We start from the raw sequence: 23,791 nt of genomic DNA on the forward strand, positions 1-23,791 counted from the left end.
TTGTATTGGTAGCAGGATGAGGCATCCAGCATCCACTTGGGATAGCTTTAAAAGCTCCACAAATTAGAAGTTGATCCTGACCATTAAGGGTAATTGTGTTGCCTTCACGTCTAGCAGCCGTGTTACCTGGTCAGAAGAATGTGCACTGTGCGTCGTTTTCAGCAGTGGGGAACCTTTTGTGCTACACCCAGTTTTGTCTCCCTCTCAGTCCCTTTTGTGATGGTGGTTACATTTTCAAAGTGATTTGCCAGTGTCAGGGGCAGTCCACCCCTGAAGGGAACAGCAGAGCCCAGTCCCACAAACATAGTCATTTTACCAGGTCCTGTAGCAGGGCATAATTAACCATTTCTCAGTAACATAAGGACTTCAAAATTGAAAATGCCCACAATTTATTGAATGTCAGCTTAAATTTAATAAAATGCAATCAACAGTTTACATCTATAGAGATGTTTGCTTGAAACCTATGTACTCTTTTTTTTTTTTTTTTTTTTTTTTTTTTTGCTGAGAGGAGGGGAGATAGTGAGGCAGACTCCCACATACACCCTGACCAGGACCCACCCGGAAACTCTGTCTGGGGCCAGTGCTCGAATCATCCGTGCTATCCTTGGCGCCTGAGACTGATGCACTCCAACAGAGCTATCATCATCCAGGAGCTTCAACTCTGGTATCTTCAACCACTGGGTTCACACTCGAACCAGTTAAGCCACTGGCTGCAGGAGGGGAAGAGGGAGAGGAGGAGGAGAAGCAGATGGTCATTTTTCCTGTGTGCCCTGATCAGGAATCAAACCCAGGACATCCATACACCAGGCCAATGCTCTATCCACTGAGCCACCACCCAGGGCCAAAACCTATGTACTCTTATTGATCAATGTCACCCCATTACATTTAACTTCAAAATAAAAAAAATTAAGTGAATTTAAATAAGAACTATCTGATTACGTTGAGCTTTACTACCTCACCTATCACTTTCTCTTTCCCCCTCCTTTTCTGCCTGCTATCGCTACTTCCTGCCAGTCCTCCATGGAACTGTTCTTTCCTCAGAAAGCAAGTTTTAACAGACAGGTTTCTGGGGAAAAGAAAAATTTGAGAACCCATTTGTACTGGCGTTAAAGGAATTTGGTAAGTTAGGTTCACCTAAACAGTTCTGTCCTATATTTATTAATAGTAATCAATACCATTGATTGAGCATTACAGCATGCTGGGTACTGGGGTACATGCTTTAAGGTACATGTTTTTATTTAGTCCTCATATAGTCCTGTAAATAACAGCTAGAATATGTGCTCCACGAGGGTGCGGGTCTTTGTCCGTCCTGTTCACAACGACTACAGAGTAGACACACAGTCAATATTTGTGAACAGCATGAAGAGCATGAATGTCAGTCTGCCCATTGTACAGATGACGGAGTGGGAAGTGGGTAGGGTGAAACGTTTGCCGAAGCACAGGCTGTCCCCGGTGGGGCCACTGACTGCCGGCAGTACCCGCATTTCTTCCCCCAGTGCTGTGTCAGGCTCTGTGTTGACAGTTGGTGTACACTGCCACGTGTATTCCTCACAAGGAGTCTGGGGATTGGTGCGAACTCTATGGTCCTAGTGAGCAATCTAAAGCCATAGCAAGTTTGAGGAGCTGCCCCAGCTCACGGACAAGGAAATGAGAAAGCCTGGGTTAAATCCAAGTCTATGAGACTCAGTTGCCCCCGTCCTGAGCCAGTATGCTCTATTTAGGTAAAACTTGCACCAGTATAATTATTTTGTAAGCTCATTTGAGTGACATTAAAAATATGTACTAGTTATACATGTCTGGGTCTGAACTATTCCTTAAGGATTCCGGCTTGGCATGATTTAGGGATTTTACTGCCTAACCGGGGGGGGGGGGGGCTTTCTTCTGATTTATTGCCTGATCTACAAAGAAAAACATGATGCAGATGATGAAAGTCTAATATATTGTACCTGGAAAAAAAAAACACAACTCTCTTCCATATTTCTTGATGTACATTAGTGTTTCTGAATCATGTATTTCTCTCTTCAAGGCAGAGTCTCTCCAAGTCACGGGAATTCTAGTCCAAGTGATCAGATTAATGCAAAATGCAGGCAGATACTCTGTTGGAACAAGAAAGAAAAAAACTAGAAATGATTATTTTAAAGCACAGGCTTTTTGACACTCAGCAGATGATCATAATGGTTCCGACTTGGGTAAGGAACGAGGCCAGCCTTGGACTCAAATCCCTCTTCTCTGCACAGAATTCTGCACCTTTGTGTCCTCATCTCCAGAGTGGCAGGAGGAAGGGACACCAGATCCCCCGCTGGGCTGTCTTTCCCTCTGCTGGGAGGCCTCATAGATCAGGGACCATCATTTGAAAAATACAGACATTGCAAAAAATCCTCACAGAGCTGGTCGGAGAGAATTCCCTTCCCAGCCATTGAATTTTATGCAACAAAATCTTGACCTCCCATTGTACCAGTGAACTCCCAGACTCTTAGATTCCTCCAGCTCGTAGGACCTCCTGGTTGTGTGTTCTAAGAATAAAGGGTAAAAAGACAACTTTGAGAAGCAAGAGGTGACAGAGGCGGCCCTGGCCAGTTGGCTCAGTGGTAGAGCGTCGGCCTGGCGTGCGGGGGACCCGGGTTCGATTCCCGGCCAGGGCACACAGGAGAAGCGCCCATTTGCTTCTCCACCCCCCCCCCTTCCTCTCTGTCTCTCTCTTCCCCTCCCGCAGCCAAGGCTCCATTGGAGCAAAGATGGCCCGGGTGCTGGGGATGGCTCCTTGGCCTCTGCCCCAGATGCTAGAGTGGCTCTGGTCGCGGCAGAGCGATGCCCCGGAGGGGCAGAGCATCGCCCCCTGGTGGGCAGAGCGTCGCCCCTGGTGGGCGTGCCGGGTGGATCCCGGTCAGGCGCATGCGGGAGTCTGACTGTCTCTCCCCGTTTCCAGCTTCAGAAAAAATACAAAAGAAAAAGAAAAAAAAGGGGGGGGGGAGGGAGGACAAAGGCTGGAAACTCTCCCAGAAAGATGGAGTTACTGTATTCTGCTTCATAGCCTATGGGACTGATGCAGAAATGGATCAAAATCTTCCCCTTAGTCAAAATTAGAAAACAACAGCAACCCGGGATGCTCCCAGATATGCGAGTTGGGCAGAACGGGACCCCTGGCTACACTGCAGGTGGAAGGAGGTGGCCTCTCCCACTGACCGTGCCACTACACAGCACCCCCTGTACTGTATACCTTTTCAAGAAACTCAGTGACCCTGCGTGTCTCGATTCTTTCTCTAGTCTTGGACTACATTTGTAAAAATCACTGACTATATGTGTTTACCTATACTGACGCAAGATTCTACACCAGCGGTTCTCAACCTGTGGGTCGCGACAGGTTGAGAACCGCTGTTCTACACAGAACTTTTTGTTCAGAGCACTCCTGTCTTTAAACATCTTTAGGAAACCGTGTTGAAATTTTATTTAGGAAGATTGCATTAAACTTTAAATGAATTTATAGACAAATGGACATCTTTATAAGGTTTATGGGAATATTGACATTTTTATTTTTGCATTTTAAATTACTGGCAAATGGACATCTTAACAACATTGAATCTCTCAGTCTAAGTATAATACTTGTTTCTCTAGTATTCAAATACTTATGCTCCTTTTTTTAAAAAAATCTATATATTTTAAAATTTTAATTATATACACTTCATGTTAGGTTATTCCTTATTAATGATTAATGCCACTTACCAAAAAATGTTCATCTGTAAGATATTTTGGGATAGCAGTTCCATATTGTTCCTCTAAAGATATATAATGTTTCTGTCAGGTTCCTTTAAAAAAAATGCAACAGCCCTGGCCGGTTGGCTCAGTGGCAGAGCGTCAGCCTGGCATGCAGGAGTCCCAGGTTCGATTCCCGGCCAGGGCACACAGGAGAAGCGCCCATCTGCTTCTCCGCCCCTCCCCCTCTCCTTCCTCTCTGTCTCTCTCTTCCCCTCCCGCAGCCAAGGCTCCATTGGAGCAAAGTTGGCCCAGGCACTGAGGATGGCTCTATGGCCTCTGCCTCAGGTGCTAGAATGGCTCTGGTTGCAACAGAGCGATGCCCCAGATGGGCAGAGCATTGCCCCCTGGTGGGCATGCCGAGTAGATCCTGGTTGGGCGCATGCGGGAGTCTGTCTGACTGCCTCCCTGTTTCCAACCTCAGAAAAATTTTAAAAATTTAAAAAATTTTTTTAAAATGCTACATCCCTGGCCAGGTAGTTCAGTTGGTTGGAGCGTCATCCCAATGCACCAAGGTTGGGGGTTTGATCCCAGATCTGGGTGCATGAAGGAGTCAACTAATGAATGCATGAATAGGTGGAACAGTATATTAATGTTGCTCTCTCTCTAAAATCACTTTAAAAATAAAATAAAAATAAATGTTTTATATATATATATATATATACACACACACACATACATACACACACTTTTGTCACAGTGATGTTAATATGTAAGACTAATAGAGAAAGCAATAAAATGTTCTTGTTTAGAACTGGTAGTAGCCTGGGTACAAACCCACCTTGCACTGACCCTAGTTATTCTTCACCTCCAGTCCCTTGCACACAGTAGGCTTTTAATAGAGGACCCGCTGTGGAGCTGCGTGTGGCTCTGTCCCTTGAGCAGGTGCAGAGGAGCAGCCCTGAGCAGTGTCTTCCCAGCTGTTTGTTTTGAGTTGAGGGATGGAATGTGTGAGCAAGTGCCCTGGACACATCTTTAGATGTCATTGAGTACTTTGTCTTGTCTTGTTGGAGATCAGACTCACTTGGCCCTAACATCTCTGGAGTACCCAAATATAATGTCACCGTTGAATCTGAGCGGTCTTTTGTTGCACTGATTTGGTTTATGCTTTAGAACTTTAGTCATGGCTCCTTGTGCCAAAGCCTGATCTATTTGATTCTTTTTATTTCTTTTTCTTTTTTTTTTTTTTTTATCTTTAAAGCATAAATGGTAAGAACAACTACCTGTGGTCAGTGTCTGCTCTGAAGTAGTATTATCCCACAATTAAAGTAAATCTGCAGGTTTCACCAGACACCTTCCACAGCACCTCCTCCTCTACTCAGAACGGGCACTGTTCACTTAAGCAGAACCTCATCATCCCTAGCTCTGTTTTATCTCTTCACTCTCCCCTCGATCTTTTCTCCTTGTAACCCTAAGTACAATTTCATTCTACTTTGCTTGCTTCCATAAATAACTACCGTTTTTCCTCTTTCCCTCCTCTTGAAAGCATGGGTTACATATACTTTCTCTCATTCCTTGGCATCCAGTTTCCCATCTTTCCAGTCACGGATCACCCTGTATGCTGGACTTCGCCTCCCCAGGTCAGCAGACATTGTTGACAATTCTGCCATTGGCCTTCTCTCTCTGGAAGCCCCTTGCTTGACTCCCATGCCTGGATTACTGTGCCCTGGTGTGTAGCTGATTTCGCCTCCCCGGGTCAGCAGACATTGTTGACAATTCTGCCATTGGCCTTTTCTCTCTGGAAGCCCCTTGCTTGACTCCCATGCCTGGATTACTGTGCCCTGGTGTGTAGCTGACTTCACATCACTTCCTCCCACGCTGTCTCACCTCCAACCTTCAGTTAGCACAGGTGGGATGGCGCCCTCATCTGTGTCTCAGTCCTTAACTCCCACTCGCCCTTCCATTGCCCTCTGTATGTGTCATGTAGGGCAGTGGTCCCCAACCCCCGGGCCGCAGACCGGTACCAGTCCGTGGGCCATTTGGTACCGGTCCGCAGAGAAAGAATAAATAACTTAACATTATTTTTGTTTTATTTATATTTACATCTGAACGATGTTTTATTTTTTAAAAATGACCAGATTCCCTGTTACATCCGTCTAAGACTCCCTCTTGACGCTTGTCTCGGTCATGTGATACATTTATCCGTCCCACCCTAAAGGCCGGTCCGTGAAAATATTTTCTGACATTAAACCGGTCCGTGGCTCAAAAAAGGTTGGGGACCACTGATGTAGAGTACATACCCTCTGTTCCTGTTACACAGGTGCAGAACTTCTGGCCTTCCCCACCTTGTCCCATGTTTAGCAGCCAAGCCCTGTTGCTCGCTGTTGCATCCATTTCTGCCTATCCCACCCCACCCCCTCGTCACCCATGTAATTGTTCTAATTCTGGCCACCTAGTTGCTAAAACCTTAATTGTTATTACTGCCTCAGGGCTACACTCACCCTAATACACTCTCCCCTCTGCTGGCTGTCTTCTCTCTGAGACGGACATGCAGGTAAGGATACTCTGGTTCCTAAACTTTGTTTACCAGCTGTGGGCCAGCCACAGGCACTCATGTAGGCACCATCTCCAGAATGCAACCTGTTTTCCAGAGTAGCATCTAAGCCTTCCATGATGTGTCGTTGCTGGGAGTCTTCCTGTCAGCCATATATTTCATCGCCCTCCCATGCCATCTGGACCAAAGGGCCCGATGAGTCTCCCTTATCACTGTGACAAGAAGTGTAGGGCTCAGGCCCTGGCGTCCAGCAGGTCCAGGTCGGTCCAGGCTCTGCCTTCCCAGCTGTGTGACCTCAGGCAAGTTGTATAACCTCCTTCTCCCCTTCCAGCCTCAGTTTGTACACTTACACAAACTGAAATTGTATTACTCGTTACCTTACAATATTATGCGGACTTAAAGAAAAAACTCTTACAAAGCTCTTAGCGCAGGGTCTGGTGTACATAGTAAGCACTCGGTAAATGCTAGTGAATGATAATGTTGACCTTACCATAATCGTCATCCTCATTAAAATTTCACTGGACAGATGCGATGCTGGCTCTGTTTGCCTATATGTGTGGGAAACCCTTGTCAGTGTACCTTTGTGCCATCTCCCGCCTAGATTTCCTGAACCCTAATCCCACTGCAGTCAGCCATAGGTGTGTCATTCTGTATGTTCCACCTCCTCCCCAGATCAGCCCGGCCAGCAGAAGTCTTGCCAGTCTTTGAATCGCCCTGGCAGTTTGACTTCAGCTCTTAATATAATTCTCTTTTCTCATGTGCCATTTCATCTCCATAGGGCATGCATGTATCGGAAAAGTCTTCCCTCTGCTTGCTGGCTATGTAGACCTGGGTAGGTTGCTGTCTGAGTTTGCTAGGGCTGCCCTCACAGAAGAGCGCAGGCTAGAAGTCTGAGATCAAGTTGTCAGCAAGGCGGGTTTCTACTGAGGCCTCTCTGCTTGACTTGAAGATGCCCCCTTCCCTCTGCGTCCTCACATGGTCTCTTCTCTGTACAACTGCCTGTCTATTGGACACTGGTCCTATTGGATTAGGGTCCACTCATGATCTCATTTACCTTAATTACCTCTTTGGAGGCCCTACCTCCAAATATAACCACATTCCTAAGTTCTGAGAGGTGGTGCCTTAATATATAAATTTTGGTAAAACAAAATTCAACTCATAACAGTTGCTTTAATCTTTCTATGCCTCAGTTTCCTCTTATGTAAAATCTGGAAAAAAATACCACTTGCGTGGACTGAAGATCTATATATAATACATGAAAAGCAATACCCCAGTAGCCCATAATGGATGCTTATCGATTATTTTACTCCTTTTTCAAGCTCCCTGAAAACAGAAATGCTTTCTCACTCATTTGTGTCCTTACAGTTCATAGGACAAACTTTTAACATGATTGCTTATAAATATTTGGTAAATAAACAGATGGATGAATGATTAGGTAGCAGAAATGAGTCTGCAGTGGGCATGTGCATTTCTCTTTAGACAGATCCAGATACTGGGTAGTAACTAAAATTTCAGTAACAGAATATTCCCTGAAACCTGTAGGGAAGTCAGTGTCCCTGCTGTAGCTATAATAGGCCCCACAGAGCCAGTCCTAGTATGGAAAATCTTCCCCTGTCCTACCTGCCTCCGACTTCAGAAAGTCACAGTTTTGTGACAAAATTGCACACACACGCGCACACACAAACCCAGTCTCTTCACACAGCCAGAGCTCTCAGGTGATGAGGGACACAAAGACATTGTGCACAATAGGTGTTCCTGTCCGTGGATTCGGCTGTCTTTGATCTCTGCAAAGGAGATACCGGGGGAGCTACTGTGAATGGATAATAGACCAGGAGCCAGAAGAGCAGCCGGCAGTGTGCTGCTCCGTGATGGAGTGGTGGTGATGCCCAGACCCCACGCATCTGATGATAAGCATCTTCGCCTGGTGCCTCGGAGTCTCATTTCCTTCCAGCTTGACTCCAAAGGACCCATTCATCTCTGGCACCTCTACAGTGTGCCACTTGGAGTCTGTAGGTTCTTTCTTGCTGAACCCACCAGAGGTGACGAGTACATCATTATTTTTTCATGGTATCGCTGCACTCTTTCTTCCCACTGCTTCTGTTCCCTGCGGCTCTCTGGGGTGGATTTGACTTTTGTATCATCCTTAGCGATTAGAATTCACTGTGTTGTACTAAAAGAAGTGGCATCTATCGTTTGGCTTGGAGTTAGGGAGTTGACTATAATTTATTTCATTGTATATAATGTTAAGTTTTACAGGCATTAGTAAAGACGTAAGATAATGAAGAAGACATCAATTCTATACCTAAGAATTATGCCCTTTAATAATGGTACCACTTGGATATGCATAAAATGTTTATTATGAGATCAGGTGTAAAATATATAAAAGTTACTCTGTGGAAGAACACTGAAGACTGGAATTTGAAATCACAGCTTTCAATAAGCCTGTAAAGCAGTCTCAGAGTTGAAAGGGATCCTAGAGTCGCCGTAGTGAACTAAAACAGTTCTCAGCTCTCACTGCACATTTCATCAAGTAGGAAAACTTTTCAAAGCGCAGATGCAGAAATCCTCATTTACTTTGTCTGGAGTAGGGTCTAGCAGTCATCATTTTTTGAAAGCTCATATAGTGATTTGACATGCAGCCAGGAAGGAGAACCATCAGTTTAGGAGCTAGAGGAAAAGAAACCAACGTGTTCGGTGTCACTGCTGTGTCTTGGGCACTGTGCTGGCTGCAGGACAGCCACCGTCTCTTTGGTCCTCAGAAGTGGATAGTTTGGGAGATGAGGGCTGAGGCTCAGTCTTCACCTGCACGCTCCGCTGCCTCCTTACCTGCTGTGGGTGGGACTTGGTGAGTATGCATTGCGCTCCCGTTCGGTTCTCCAGAAGATCGATGTGCCCTGACTGCTTCCCACGCTACCCTTGGTGGGCACCATCTTACCCGCTTTTGAGCTTTCAAAACTCAGCCTCAGGCTACTTCCAACTCAGCAAATCTTTCTGAGCAATTCTGCCCACATAACACAATTTTCTTTTTCAATTTTTATTCAGTTTTGCGATGGAGAGTGCAGGTCCAGAAGCACAAACATGACCTTTGCTGTGCCCTGAGCAGTGTGACTAGGCCAGGTCCATGTCATCCCTTCCTCCTGCCACCCTTACGCAGCCCCCTGCATGTCACGTGGAGAGGGGCAGGCGCAAACCCACAGGAGACTCCAGGGCTGTAGCCGGCAGGGTTGGTTCCCCTGGCTTCCTGCAGGGGGCAGCAGCGCGGAGCAGCGAGGCTGCTGTGGGCCCGGGAGAAGTGGGGGCAGAATGTCTCCGTGTGGACCAGAAGAACACAGCAGCCTCCTTTCTACTTCAGAAGGGCCTTTCTTGGACCTTTGGATGAATCCAACCCAGGTGTTTTCCTACCAAGAGCAACCGTTTGCTCCCCCTCCTTAATGTCACGTAGGAGAGATGAAGGTGATGGTAGGCACAGGCACGCAGTCTGTGTGGCCGTCTAGACTCAGGAGAGTGCGGTGCCTTCTGAACGGTTTTAATGTCGGTGAGAAGAGGAAAATCTCAGTCTTTTAAGAACAAGTGTGTCTTGATTAAGGTATTAAGTTGGTAAAAATAGAAAAACAATTTGACTTAGTTAATGAATGAACATTTTTCTTTTCTGCGGAGGTTAGCATTGCCATGTATGTTAACTAAGTTATGCAGAAGTTATTTATTTTTCCTTCTAGAAGTAATACATGATCTAGATAGAATAAATTTTTGTAAAAGCTGAAAAGAAAATAAACCATTTTTAATGTACCACCTCAAAAGCACTACCCCGTGTGTCTGTCTCCTCCACGTGATGCCAGGGCAGCGCTGGGGAGATGTGGACGTACATTTAAACATACGAGGTTTTCCCTTCACTTCACATAGTGAACATTTTCCACAATATTTTTATTGGCGAGATAGAATCTCATTGCACGACATACTCAAATTCCTTTAATCCGTTCCTTACTATAGGATATTTGTGTTGTTTCTAGTTTTTATTTCTAGGTATTATAAACAGTACTTCAAAGACCATTCTTGTAGCTGGTTCTGATTAGTACAGGCCATTTTGTGAGGACCTGTAATACATTGGTTAATAGGATCAAACGCCTCTAGCAAGAAGTAGTTTGGGTTGATACCGACCCAAATGGTGCCTGTTACTGTGATGGCCTTTACTCAGCTGTAAGATGTCATTACCGTGTCTGTGGTCCAGCTCGGCGTTCACTGCATAATCAAGATTCTGAACTGTAACTGTGTGTCAACCTGAGTTGGAATGATATAAAAATTTAATATATTTGTGACAAGGAATAACAAGTTGAAGTACAGTAAGAAAGAATGTAATTGCTTAAGATAAATATAGGCTTAGCTTCAAAATAGCTAGCTTAAAATTTCCCTTATAGTGCACTTTAAAGATTTCCACTGATGATCTTGGAGGTGTGGCACCCAGCCATTGCTGGAATAAAATAACACACATTGTTCAAAGTTTGGGCCATAATTGATTTAATGCATATTTTTACTACTTTGACATTCATCTTATGTGAAAAGAGTAATTCTATACACAGGTAATACATAAATAAAATTATAATAATATGTAACTCCAGAAAATAGTGTTTGATGATCGGCCTGATTTTTTTAAGAGAAGGGGAAAAAAATAATAGCTTTCATCTTAAGTTTACATGTTTTCTGGCAAGATTTGAATCATTGACAAAAGCACGAAGCCCGTCACGGGGGAGCCTGTGTCCTCCCTGTCCCCTCCCGTTCTGCCAGGCAGCTCTGGGTCTCTTTATTTGCATACTCTTTGATTTTCATTTTGTTGCTGCCTCTGTGTCCTTGGCTTTGAGCCCTGTGGTGGCAGCGATTGCCCTTCAAGGAATCTTTGTCATTTTAGTGTGAGGGCTTTGGTGAGGCCAATAGAAGTCTCTGTTTTTTGGCAGTGTCTCTGGTCTTTGCCCAGTTTCATCCTCTTCAGGAAGGAGATAGGGCCTGTTTACCCAAGGTCCCCCAGGTAAAATCTGTATTTTCATTCAAGCTCATAACCACTAACTGTTTTCATCGATGGGACAAGGATCGAAACTACAGTCTCTCCAGGGTAGACTATTCAGAGCTCCATTCAAGATAATCATGCGTCTCTTCCTGAACCATTTTACTGTTACCCTATCTGGATAATACATTTTTCTCTTTTTTTTTTTTCCTTTTTCTCATTTTAGGCAGGAGGTTCCCAGGTGATTTTCACAAATCCTTTGGAAATCGTCAAAATCCGTTTGCAAGTGGCTGGGGAAATCACCACTGGTCCCCGGGTCAGTGCTCTGTCTGTCGTGCGGGACCTGGGACTCTTTGGGATCTACAAGGTAACTTTTCTTCTGGTCATTTATCTGACCGTGTGCAAACTTCTTAAACTAGTAACCGCTCATCAGCATGAAATTGATTCCTCACATTTCTACACCTAGCTTGGTGCATTTGCTACATAATAAAGATTATATGTAGAAGACGTTCTGCTGGAGCCCGTAGGGCACCTTCATGCCAATTAGAAGGAGGTGCCCCTTTCTGCTATCCACCAAAAAAAAATGCACAAATTAAAGATGACTGTGATGTGAATGATGCCCACTAGTTGTTGTTCAATGCCCAGGTCTTCATACAACACTGGCTAGAGCCTTATTTGAGTTTGTTATTGATACACAAAACCTAATTCTCGATGACTTCCATGAAGCATAGATGCAGAGATCACAGAGTACCACCTTCCAGAAGCTACGCTGAGCTCAGCTTAAGGAGAAACAAACCCTCACCAGATCAAGAACCGATGTTCTGATCCTGTACATCCCCGGCCTGTCCGTGTGTATGGCTTGTCATAATTATGTTGAATCTTAACTTTTTTTCATTAAGGAAATAGTTTTTCAGAACGATTGGGAAACTAAACTTTTAGAAAATACTTAAAATTTATTATTTATACTCCTCTACCAAAGAAGCTTTAATGGACTATATTAGAATTTCTTCATGTATATTGCTTTAGCAAACAAGGTATTCACCATTTTTCAATGAGATGATTCAAAAAAATGTTTCACAGCCAGCTTGTATAACTAAACCTTTAGGGATATAGGATGAGAAGACCAATGTCTACTTAGAATAGTTTTTATTTATTTACATATAAATATATAAAATCACATTCTAAAAAACTAATATTGCTTTCCTTCTATACACACATATCAAGAAATAGTTTATTAAAATTTTTCATAGGAATTTTGAACCAGTGTCTTTTTCTTTTTTTTTTAGAAATTAAATTTAATAGGGTGACATTGATCAGTAAGAAGAGTACATAGGTTTTAGGTAAACATTTCTATAGCATTTGAACTGTTGATTGTGTTGTGTGGCCGTCACCCAAAGTCAAATCATTTTCCGTCACCATATACTTGTCCCTCTTTACGCCCCTCCCCCACAGCCCCCTCCCATGAACCTGTGTCCTCATCACCACTTAAGCTACTTTGTGACTCGGTTGCTCCTATGATCTTGCAGAGGACTTTGTCTTTATCCCAAGCTGACAAGACTCAGCATTTCTGGGCCCTGCCCTGTGCATTATTGTCCCCGGAAGTTTTATCCTACAGACCCCTAACGTGAGGACAGATGTTTTCTTTTTTCCTGTTTCCAGTGCATCCTGTATGGATCTAACTGGTCCCATAATGTAACAGTTTATTGCTTTTTAGAGTGAATGTTAAATGCCTTGTTTTGATAATCAACACAGCATTTGCAAGATCCTTCCCCCAGGAATTTTACCCGTTTTCTTTTTAACTCATGTTTGCAGGTAACCTTGGTAAATATGTGTTAGTGATAACTGAGGTTGTTTCAGGTAAATTTGCCTTCCCCAAAGGGTAATCTGTACTTCTCAAAGTCAAGTGAGGGGAAGAGTACCCCATGATCTGAGACTTTGTAAGGATCAAATATAATGGACATCTTTTATAGGGTTAGTTTTAAGAGGCGGGGGGTAAAGTACTTGCCTTACAGTTTAGATTCTCTGGTGCTTTGGAATGAACATGCTGATGTTTCAAAATAGCACTTTAAATGCTCAGCCTGTGAGTGTTTGCCCTGGAACACAATATTCTAGCTGTGTTCACTTACCAAATCATTATCCAGCTGTAAGAAATAAACAGTATTGTCATGAGGCATAGCATCGATCATCTGGAGAGAAAAATCATCTCCCTCTCCAATGTTGAGGCTCTCGCAGACTATAACATGATGTAGCAGCATGTCATTCCGACACGCTGCCAAGAAGTCTTTCAACAGGTTGTCTGGTGAAAAACACTTAGGTACTGTGGCAGTGACTGCTACTGAAATGTCTAGATGGAGAAAATGGCAGAAACTTGGTTGCTGACACAGAAACAGAGACTGTTAAATACCTGCAAACGATACAAAACGGAGACTTCGTCCTTTTCATCTTCACCGGGTTTCATAATCTTAATCCCCTTTAACACCCCCTGGAAGTAGTTGGTCTCCTGATTTTGTAGTTAGGAGAACGGCGGCTGCCAACCATAGTATCTGAACCGAAATTGAGGCTCAGAAGTTTCTTGTTTCCACTTTTGTGCTAAAATTGCTTTCCTGAAATGAGCAGGATTGCTCAAGTTTGAGCAAGAGACCTCTCCCATATAAAGTTAGGTTAATTACTAGTCTGGTGGTTTAATCGAGTTCAGAGGCATTCCTCAGGGCTTGGTGCCGCTTTGGGTGCATTGGTAATTACCAAGTGAAGTCGCTAAACACTTTGAGCTTCTGGAAGCTTGATTTCTTGCGAGAGAGTGATCAGGCAACCCCTCCTCTCTGCGGGTCATCGCTGTCCTCGGCTTCATTTGCTATCATCCTAGCTCACCACTCTGTTCAGCCCGATCGCTTATCCCATTGACATTAATTATCACAACTTCCAGCCTCAGGTCTGGTTTCCTGCGACTCTCATCTCTGGGCTCCCCTGCCTTACCCCACCCCTCCTTGCTCAGAAATCCCAATCCAGGGTCCATCGTTTTAGGGGCATCACGCTTTTGGCTTTGCTGTGTCCGTTATGTTTTTGTTTTAGCACAGCACTGTTTAGTAATATGCTTTTCACTTTCTTGTCTTGGTTGGGGCGAAAGATGCAAATGACCCAGAGTGACCGAATACCTTTAAACCTGGTATGCCTGCCTCCTCCTGGGTTTTTGAAAAGAAGGCTCCTGTCCTGGTTTTAGTTGGGACAGGTAATCTTCGTTCTCCTTCCCTGGGTCCTTTTGTGTGCTGTTGTTAGCATGACAATGCAGGGCCCGAGAGGGGGAGTGGTTGGCTCTGTCTTGTGTGTTTAGGCCCGCAGTGCTTAACCTCACCTAAATTGGACTTAACCTGGCTTTCTATTTTTCTCCTGAATTGACTTGCAAAATACCCCTACTATTCTGTGACTCCCCAGTAAATGGTAATTAGAACACTTGCTTTAGAAATACATTTACAACTGAAAACAAAAGTGGATGTGGTAAACATTTCACATTCCTGAGGTTAGAAATAGCTATAGTGAACCCTGTAAACAAAGCCCCCTTTGGTAACATTGAGAGAGGTTTACTTAAAGCACATAGTAGGTAGGTGATTGAAGTAGAGGCAGAAAAAAAACTGCCTTTGAAAGAGCATTTGGTATATAATGTAGTTTTTAAAAATCTACAGCTGTACTGCTTTCTTAAAGCATATATGAGGGTATGCTCCCCTTTCTCTAGGTAACTTCTGTTTTATTACATAAGCCCCTAGCACACAAGGTAAGTAAAGTAAATGGTCATAGAAAAGAAAGTGGTTGGTATTGCATGTACTTGTGAATGTTACCTTTTCTATAGGAACCGACAAAGCTTTAATGAGGAGACAGATTACTTATACCTTAGGAATGGAATGAAATTTATTATTTAACATTAAATGCCGGCACAGCTAATAAAGGCTAAAAGATGCTTTCTTAAGAAGCAAAGGACCAGTTTATGCCTCTGAGAGGTCAAAAAATGGTCAGGGACAGAATGTCAGCTGGGATCCATGACACATTGTTGAAAGTCATTTTTGGCTTGTTCCCCAGCGTGGCACATTGGCTGTAGCCTGGAAATTCACTCAGGAATATGGGTGGTGTCTACTGTGTTCTAATCACAGGCCTTTGTCCCGCTGCATTTGAGAGTATTAAAATTTATTTCCATATACTTACACACATGTTGTGCATTTCATTCACTGTGTGTGTATAAATGAGTCACTGGAACTACTGTCCATAAAATCAGAAAGCAAGTAATGCTATATGTTCCTGATTATTCTATTTCCCTCAAAGGGATATCTTTTTTTTTTTTTTTTAGTAAAATACAAGTTCATGTTTCAAAAAAATTAAATAACTCAAATGTCTGAAAGTAAAATTCTCTTTCCCCTTTAATCCCTTGTTTTTTATATGTCTTTAAAAAAATAGACCTTCTACTTTGATCAATATTTACCTCTCTCCTCCCTCCCTCCCTCTCTTTATCACCATACCAATATTGTATTCATATCAATATCAGTCTTGTGTGTGTGCGGTTTAACAAAAATAATATCTTTCTAAACACACTATATACCTTAAAGCTCTTTCCTCATTTTATTTAATAGCTGTATAAAATATTGAAAGTATTTTTTTAAGTATTTTTAAGCAGTTTCTTACTGGTGGGTATTAATATTGTTTCTAGTTTGGGAATATTACAAGTAAAGACAAGGTGAATATCCTTACATACATTTTGACATACTTTTGTGAGTATATACCAATGATAAATTCCTAGCAATGAAAATGTTAGCTTGTGGGGTGTGCGCATTTTTTAGTGTTTAAAGATTTTGTCAAACTGCATCAGTTTGTCCATTTTATTTTGGTAACATATAAGTACATAAGAAACATTTCTTCATTTAGCAGCTTTCAAATAAAATATCCATTTTTTGAACTAATGACCCCACATGACAAAAATAACTGTTGAGTCATTACTTTGAGGACATGGTACCATGCTGATTTTCTGACACCAACGGACATTATATGGGGTTCCAGCCACCACCGTGGCCGTTCTCACCCTTCTCCCCACGTATGACTCTCACCTGCACTGCTGGGAAAGCCTCCTCATGGGTTTATTTTGACTCTTGTCTCCCAAAATCCAATGGCCCCACAACAGCCAGCTTGATCTATTTAAAATGTAAATCAGATTAATTTATTCAGTCAACACACTTCCAATCAAAGCTGACTATATGCCCTGTTCTAGCCATTTAGGGTGTGGCTGTGAAATCCAGGTCCCTGCTCACACTTTGGCGGGCAGAAAAAGTCAGCCATCAAGACAAATATATGACATCCGCTGGTGCTAAGAGCCTTGATGAGGAAGAAGACAGGTGGGGGGAAGTGTGGAAGGGCGGTGGCCCGCTAGACTTGGGGGAGGCGGGCACTTAGAGGGTGGAGAGGGACGGCATTCTTGGATGGGATGGCGTTCGAGCAGGAACTGGAGGAAATGAGAAATCAGTGTGCCCTCCAGAAACTGTCTCTTATCCAGCAGCTTATGTTGCACCTAGAGCAGAGCCCAGCTCCTTCCCTGCTGGCCTCGCCTGTCCACCCTCATTTTGTGCCCCTTCGACTCCACTGGCCGCACTGGCTGCCTTTCCAGCCCTCGGACGCTCCAGGCTTTTCCCACTGGGTTTTCAGGCCACCCGAAGGCTCTTCCCCTCATGTCTTAGCTCACCAGATGTCTGCTCAGAAAGACAGCCAGGTCACTAGCTGTCATATTTCCTCTCCCATCCTCTACAGGGCACCCTCACCATCTGATGTTTTCTTCTGTGTGGGTGTGTCCCTTACCCAGGGTGCACTTTCAGCCAGAGACCTGTCTTGTTTACTGCTGCTGCTTACGGTTTCTGGCACCTAAGTAGACATTTGATGAGTGTGTGTTGAGCCAGCAAAGGGTAAGCAAAAGCCAGGTGTTTCCAAGTTATAGACAAGGACGTCAGAGCACTGAAAGTGAGTGGGTTGGCAAGTAATAACCAAAGAAGACCATGGTATTGGGGAAGCCGAACATAAAGAAAGGAGCTAATTATACGAGAAGTCGCTTTTCCAGTTTCAGACACGTCCATTCATTCACCATGCAAGCTCTGCCCAAGGGGGCATGAAAATAAATCAGTAACGCATGGTTCTGTAAGGAGGTCACCTTCTCATGGGGCAGTCAGGCAAGGACACGGATCCTTGGAATATGACGCCTGTGGGGCGGAGAAGGCTGTCTGAGGGATGTGCACAGGACCCTAAGGGAGGTGAGCTGACACAGCAAGAAAGCCAGGAGGCTTTCTGAAGAGAGCTGGTCTTGAGAGATGGGTCGTAGTTAACCAGGCTGGGGTGGGGGGCAGATGGTGGGTCACATTTGTGCTGCTATGTGGAAGAGCAAGACTGAAGGCTGGGAGGCCAATTGGAAGACATTGGCTGGGCATGGCATTGCCCTAAGCTAGGGCTGTGATGGAGGAGATAGAGTGGGGAGTGGACATATTTGAAGGGTGTTTGAGTGTGAGTCTCACAGTGTCTTGGAAAATTATGGGAAGTGAAAAACAAAGGAAAATCAAATGATGACTCAGATTTCTGGCTTTAGCCCCTGAATGGATGGTGCTACTTTAAATATTAGCATTTCATAATATTTGAGAAGCTGCAAGAATCCTAACAAGAACTTCTATCTGATGTTACCTTTATCATTGAGGAGTGGAAACCCGGAAAACTTAGGAGCTTTAACTAGGTGAGTTAGGAAGGCCAGGGCGGGGCTGAGATGAGACTCTCCTGACTCCTTATCCACTGTTGGCTGACGCTGCCATATTGAATGTAGGACGAGAGCCTTGTCCAAGGGATGAGGACTAGTGATGCTCTTTGAAGGGTCATCTGTATGCATGAAGCTATGGGAGAGGCTGAGATCTCCAAGCGAGTGAGACACCAGTGATGGAGCCCAGAGACCACCCATATGTAGGTGGCAGAAAGAAGTACACGTGGAGGAGCAGCAGAAGCAGCTGTCAGGTGGAGACAGCAGTGCGTGGGCGCTGGTGGAGGGGAGGAGACCTCCCTGGGAGGAGATGGAGGAGTGTTGTATCAGGGCTACAGAGACCAAGTGCAGTGAAGGCCAAGCAAAGGTCTTTGATCTTTAAAGGTGGAGGTCAGTGGTTATTTTTTGTTTGTTTTTTTCTTTTTATTTATTCATTTTAGAGAGGAGAGAGAGAGAGAGAGAAGGGGGAGGAGCAGGAAATATCAACTCCCATAGGTGCCTTGACCAGGCAAGTGCAGGGTTTCGAACCGGCGATCTCAGCATTCCAGGTCAGCGCTTTATCCACTGCGCCACCACAGGTCAGGCCTCAGTGGTTATTTTTAAGAACTCATTTTAAATAGAACGGTGGCAGTTGAAACCTTATGAGACAATATTAGCAGCTACAACCCACTATTACTATGAAAGAGAAAAAGGGAAAGAGTACAGCGACCGAAAGAAAAGATTGAGTCGAGCGATAATGTTAGGAAGAGGAGGAGGAGGTGGGAAGACTTACTGTTTCTTTTCATTTTGTTGGGAGAACCATGTCTCTCTCCACAGAGTGGAGAAAGAGTCACTAAGCATCTGAAGATGGCAAGATCCAGTATGGCGGTAGGACTTTCAGGAAGGACGCAGAGACAGAGGGTTTGTTTTTTTTTTAAGCTCCAAGTTACAGCTGAGGAAAGGTAGGCTTGATGGGTTTAGGTAATTTGTCTAAGGTCACATACTTTGTAAGTAAGTGAGAGGCCAGGTTTCAAACTCAGTGCAGTCTCTTTGAAACCTGAGCTTCACATGAAGCTCTGTTGAGCCAGGCAGGGGAGAGCACATGCCTGATGACTCGGGGAGTTTAAAAGCAAGGTTGTGTGCTAAGAAGGTTTGGTGCCGCTGCTGACAGTGAACGTGCTCAGGAAAGGAAAGTGACAGGGATTGACATGACACTAAACATTATGAATGTGTAATAGCTTAGGCCAGGATAGGTATATGATTGGCTTTCCTACTTGCTTTTAGGACCCAATGCTATTTTTAAATGTTAGATATTATAGGAGAATGACTCGATTTTGCTTTGTTTTGTTTTTTAAAATAAGAACTTGGTACCTTAGATCTTATATCAACTCTTCTTAAATTGTAGAAATTTGTAATTATTTTATCCATGGTGAAGCAGGAGGGCCCTTTTGTTTTCCCAAGTCCTATCCTAGTTGCCAGGGTAGCAGTTCAAACCACATATGCTGTGCAGGGAGCCCCAGCACCTGACAGTGGAGCCAGTGCCTGTGCCCAGCGATGCCTGTTTGTGCTCATTGAAGAATAACGTGATGCCTTCCTGATAACTCTGCCAGACATATCTGCCAGGCTATGAACATTTTGGACATTTTATTAAAAGGCAGTTTTCGAGAAAGTAAGAAGAAGGTGTCAGGTACCCCAAGGGGCCAGGTTTTGTATCTAAAATTGTGTCAACTTGTGATTAATATTGCAAGTCATGTGACATTATTCATAGTATTCTGCTTAAAGGTTGTTTTAAAAGAAAACAAACTGGGGGAGGAAAGGCTTTTTTTAATCTTTCTGTCCCTGTGTTTTATATGCATTATCTGAAAAGAAAAAAAAAAGAATATAGTAATAATACCTATGTATTCGTAAGGTTTTTGTGGGGGTTTTACTAACATACATGACATACATGTCAAGGACATAGGATACAACTTAGTACATAATATACATAATGTGTTTTTTATTATTAATTTTAAATTATGGGATGTCAACTAATGGATTCTTGCAGAAATACTAGCTCCTTCCATTGTGCCCAGTCCCGGGTCACTTCTGAAACTCTGTGGTCAACAGTCCTTTCTAGGTCATGCATTCTACTTTGGACTTTGGAAAAGAGACTCCTGGAAAAATACTATTTTTATAAAACAATGCCCAAAGCAGTTGAGTGTGCAGAAGGGACTAGAAAAGATTCTTTAAAATATTAGAAAATGGTTAAGTTCTTTTATCATGCTTCCAATTATTCACCAAATAGTACTTGTTAAGGGCTAGTTCTATCTAGTAAGTGTCAGAGCTACAAAGATAGAATAGAGTATTGTTGCCTTCAAAGTGATCACTGTTAAGGGAGGTGAGAGAATATAACCATATCATTCCCGTGCCATAAAAAAAATCTTTTTACAGTTAATTATATTAGCAGTCTCATTTTGAAAAAATAAAATTCAGATCTACAAGAGCACATGACAATAAAATGCCAGGGTTCCAGCCCTGTGTTGGCGGTAACCTGCCTTTCCACAGGGCATTTTTATCCAGTTTGTGTTTTGTTGTTTCTTTTGTTTGTTTTTGCTAAGAGCCTGCAGAATTAGTTTTAACACAGCATGTTTTATTTTAGCTACACCTGTATACTATAATACACTGCCCTTCATGTTTAAAGTATTGAAAACACCTCCGCTAATCCATTGTCCATGGAGTCTTCTGAATATATAATATTTTCCAGCAGTGACACACGTGTCTACTAATCTATTCTTACATTTCTCTGGTTTCTTATTGTGACCAAGGTATGCACTTAAAAGATGGCCAGTTGAAGAAATGTTCATTGACTATAAAATTAGGTGATATGCCTTGTGACAGATAAAGACTCCCATGTGGGATATGATTAATTTAGCAAACTAATTATACCTATTTGGTAGGATTAGGTCTTCTTCCAAATAAGAGATTGGCTCTTAGTCTGACAAATGCAGAACTCGACTATAATTCAGATGTGAAATCACATAGGATTCCTCCTCTAGTTGCTAGTTGTTTAAAGAATGTATTAGCTATTTTCATTTTGTGCTCCAACAGGGCAGTGTGCTTTTCATTAATAATAGCAATTACCTTTATATCATCGCCTTTTATTAAAGATCCTTGTCCTAGGTATTGTAGTGGGTACTTTATATTAATCAGTGGTCATAAATTAATTCTTATGTCAATACAGGTGTTACTCACATTTTATCGTGAGGAACTGGGGGTACAGAATGTTTAACAGCTTTACCCAGCATCAGACACTAAGGTAGAGCAAGAGGGTGAGCCCAGGTCTCTGCCTACAAAGTCTGCATTCCTGCTCCTGCAGTGCTTCTGCTGTTGGTGTGGAGTGGCAGAATTTGTACAGAGTTGTATTTAAGCTGATTCATTTTGACAACTTCTTTGATGTGATCTGCTTCCTCTCTGAGAAGTCATCCTCTCTAAGAATTGTATTTGGAAAGGTGGAACATGAAGACAGTACCCAGCTCAGCTAACCGACCAGCCGTAATGGTTGACGTTGGAGAGAAATGGCCTCTGTTGGGTGTGCTGAAGGGGATTGGGTTACCTTTTTCTTTCTCCTTGGGTCTCCAGCAAGGAGAGTAGAAAAGAGGCATAATCACAGGCATTGCCTATGCAGTATTGTACATTTGAATGAAACTTATCAAGAGAAAGAATCAAGAGCATCTTCTTAACAAGGCATTAAGTTCTCTCTCCCCCTCTCTCTCTTTCCCTCCCTTTCTCCCTTTCTCTCTCTCTCTCTCTCTCTCTCTCAGGTTTCTAGCCACTGGCAGGTAAGCCCTGCTGATGGTGCAGCAGCATACAATAGTAGAGAAGAGCTAATCACACTGACACAGGAGTGGTGTTTCCCACCCAAAATCCTTCAGTTGCCAAATGCCTTTGTTCGAAATGCAATGCAATTAAAGAGAAACCAGTATCCTGAAAGTCTCTGGGCTAAAGAAAACAAATAATAGGCACGGATATTTTATATTAAAATTGAAGTCATTTCAATGTCACTGATACTGAGTCTCCCGTCGTTGGCTGGTTCATATGGTTTTAAGTCCAGTGACAATCACGTAACAGGTCTTGGCACCAGTGATGTTTCTCAGCAAGATACTGAAACTCACTCTGTTCAAATCCAAGCCACGTGGGCCTAACTGTGCCGTGACTGGGCAGAAGTATGGCCAGACTGTACCACAAGGGTTAACTCGCTCAGGAGAAACCAAGGGATCAAGACATGACATGCTGCCCATTGTTTGTAGCTCCAGGATCAAAATATACAATTATACATGCCAAATAAATTCTAAACCTGGAAGTTAGGAAAAGAGGGGTGGCTCTGACTACAGGTGCCAGGAGCATTAGATAACCTTCCCAGACAAGGTGCACCACTGTTGTCTTGAATGCTGCAGGGTCCCCCAGTCTGGCATTTCCCCCCCTGCTAGACAATGTGCATTCACTGCAGGAGTCTCTGTTAAGCCTCCGTCTCCCAGACCTGCTGGCTCCGGGTGCCCGGCCCTGACACAGAGGTGCCTTTGTGAGTGTAATTACCTTCCCCTGTATTAGAAATAGTCTGTTTAGAGCTGTGTTTGCAGGTATGGCTAGAATAAGCAGGAATTAGCATGCCAAAAGCCCTGCCCTGGCCCTGACTTCTTTATCAGCAGCCATCCTTCAGGGCTGTTGTGTTGTTGTTTTTTTTACCCCTCACATTGATTGGGCAGGTGTGATACCAACCGAGATGAAGAGATTTTAAAAAAGATGACTGCGAAGAAGAAAAGACATTTGAGATAGCAGTGTGTGTATGTGTGTAAGATACAAATCCGGATGTGTTCTATCTTTTCACAATTTCGTGCCAGACACAGCTGCCAGAGTGAACTTGAGTGGGTGATTCCAGCAACTTCAGAATTGAGTAAGGCTCCTCTGAGCTTTCAACACAGTGTCCACATCCAAAAAAGCATGAGAAGTAAAATAACCAATTCCCTAGTCATGGTGATCCTGTGGCCAGCGTCTCTAAGCCAGTCTCATTGGCTTGTCGACGGCAGACTATTAAGTTGAAGTTAAGTGAGGCCTGTCCCTTAAAGAAGCTTTTCTGGACCTTACACAGAAGGATGACGAGACTTCAGAATGATACAGAATTGGAATGCAGCCAGAGTCAATAATTAAACTAGATCTGAGTTTTGATTCCAGTTTATTTATGTGTAGGTCTCCCCCTGAGATCCCTTTTATTGTTCCTGCTTGTTATTAGTGGGTCTTTTATTTAACATGGGGGAAAAAAACCCAATAATTTCCCCTCTTTGGAGAAAGAGTGCTTTAATGAATAGTAAGAGATCAGATGATTGCATTTTGTATTTATTAATTTTCCCCAAGTGATTTTACTGTGTGCAAAGCAAATTCAGGGCCAACCAGAGCACGTCTGGGAGGGGCTCCCCAGGGAAGCAGTGAGAAAGACTTAAGACAGGAAAATGTGGGGCAAGAACATGTCAAGATTTATTTTAGGTGGCACACACTTTGTATTTGTAATTATTAATTTTTTTTAATAGCCATAGTCATTATTTTTGTGTTGCTGACGCAGGCTCTTGGGCAACACGGAATGTTTCCCTTTATTATAAAGTTACCTGTTCAGAGTGGCTGATCGCCTAGTAGAAGCCATACATGGGGTGAGTAGAATTCAAGTCAAACAGGTTTATGTTTTGATGTAGGGCTGGAGAATGGGTGTTCACCACAAAGTGAAGGATTTATCAAGGAATCTGGGAGAGAGACATTCTCACCGTTGGAACTTTAAAAGCCTTTTTCA

At 43.4% G+C, this 23,791-nt stretch overlaps 1 protein-coding gene across 1 annotated transcript in view; it reads left to right on the top strand.

The window, feature by feature from the left end:
* The window catches only part of SLC25A13 (solute carrier family 25 member 13), a 188,539-nt gene that overhangs the window by 146,751 nt on the left and 17,997 nt on the right, over positions 1–23,791 (top strand). The window contains exon 14 of the mRNA XM_066354073.1: positions 11,464–11,604. Coding sequence (XP_066210170.1) covers positions 11,464–11,604 — 141 coding nt within the window. The remainder of the gene's footprint in view (positions 1–11,463; positions 11,605–23,791) is intronic.

The sequence above is a fragment of the Saccopteryx leptura genome, chromosome 12, assembly GCF_036850995.1.
Source record: "Saccopteryx leptura isolate mSacLep1 chromosome 12, mSacLep1_pri_phased_curated, whole genome shotgun sequence".
Lineage (NCBI taxonomy): Eukaryota > Metazoa > Chordata > Mammalia > Chiroptera > Emballonuridae > Saccopteryx > Saccopteryx leptura.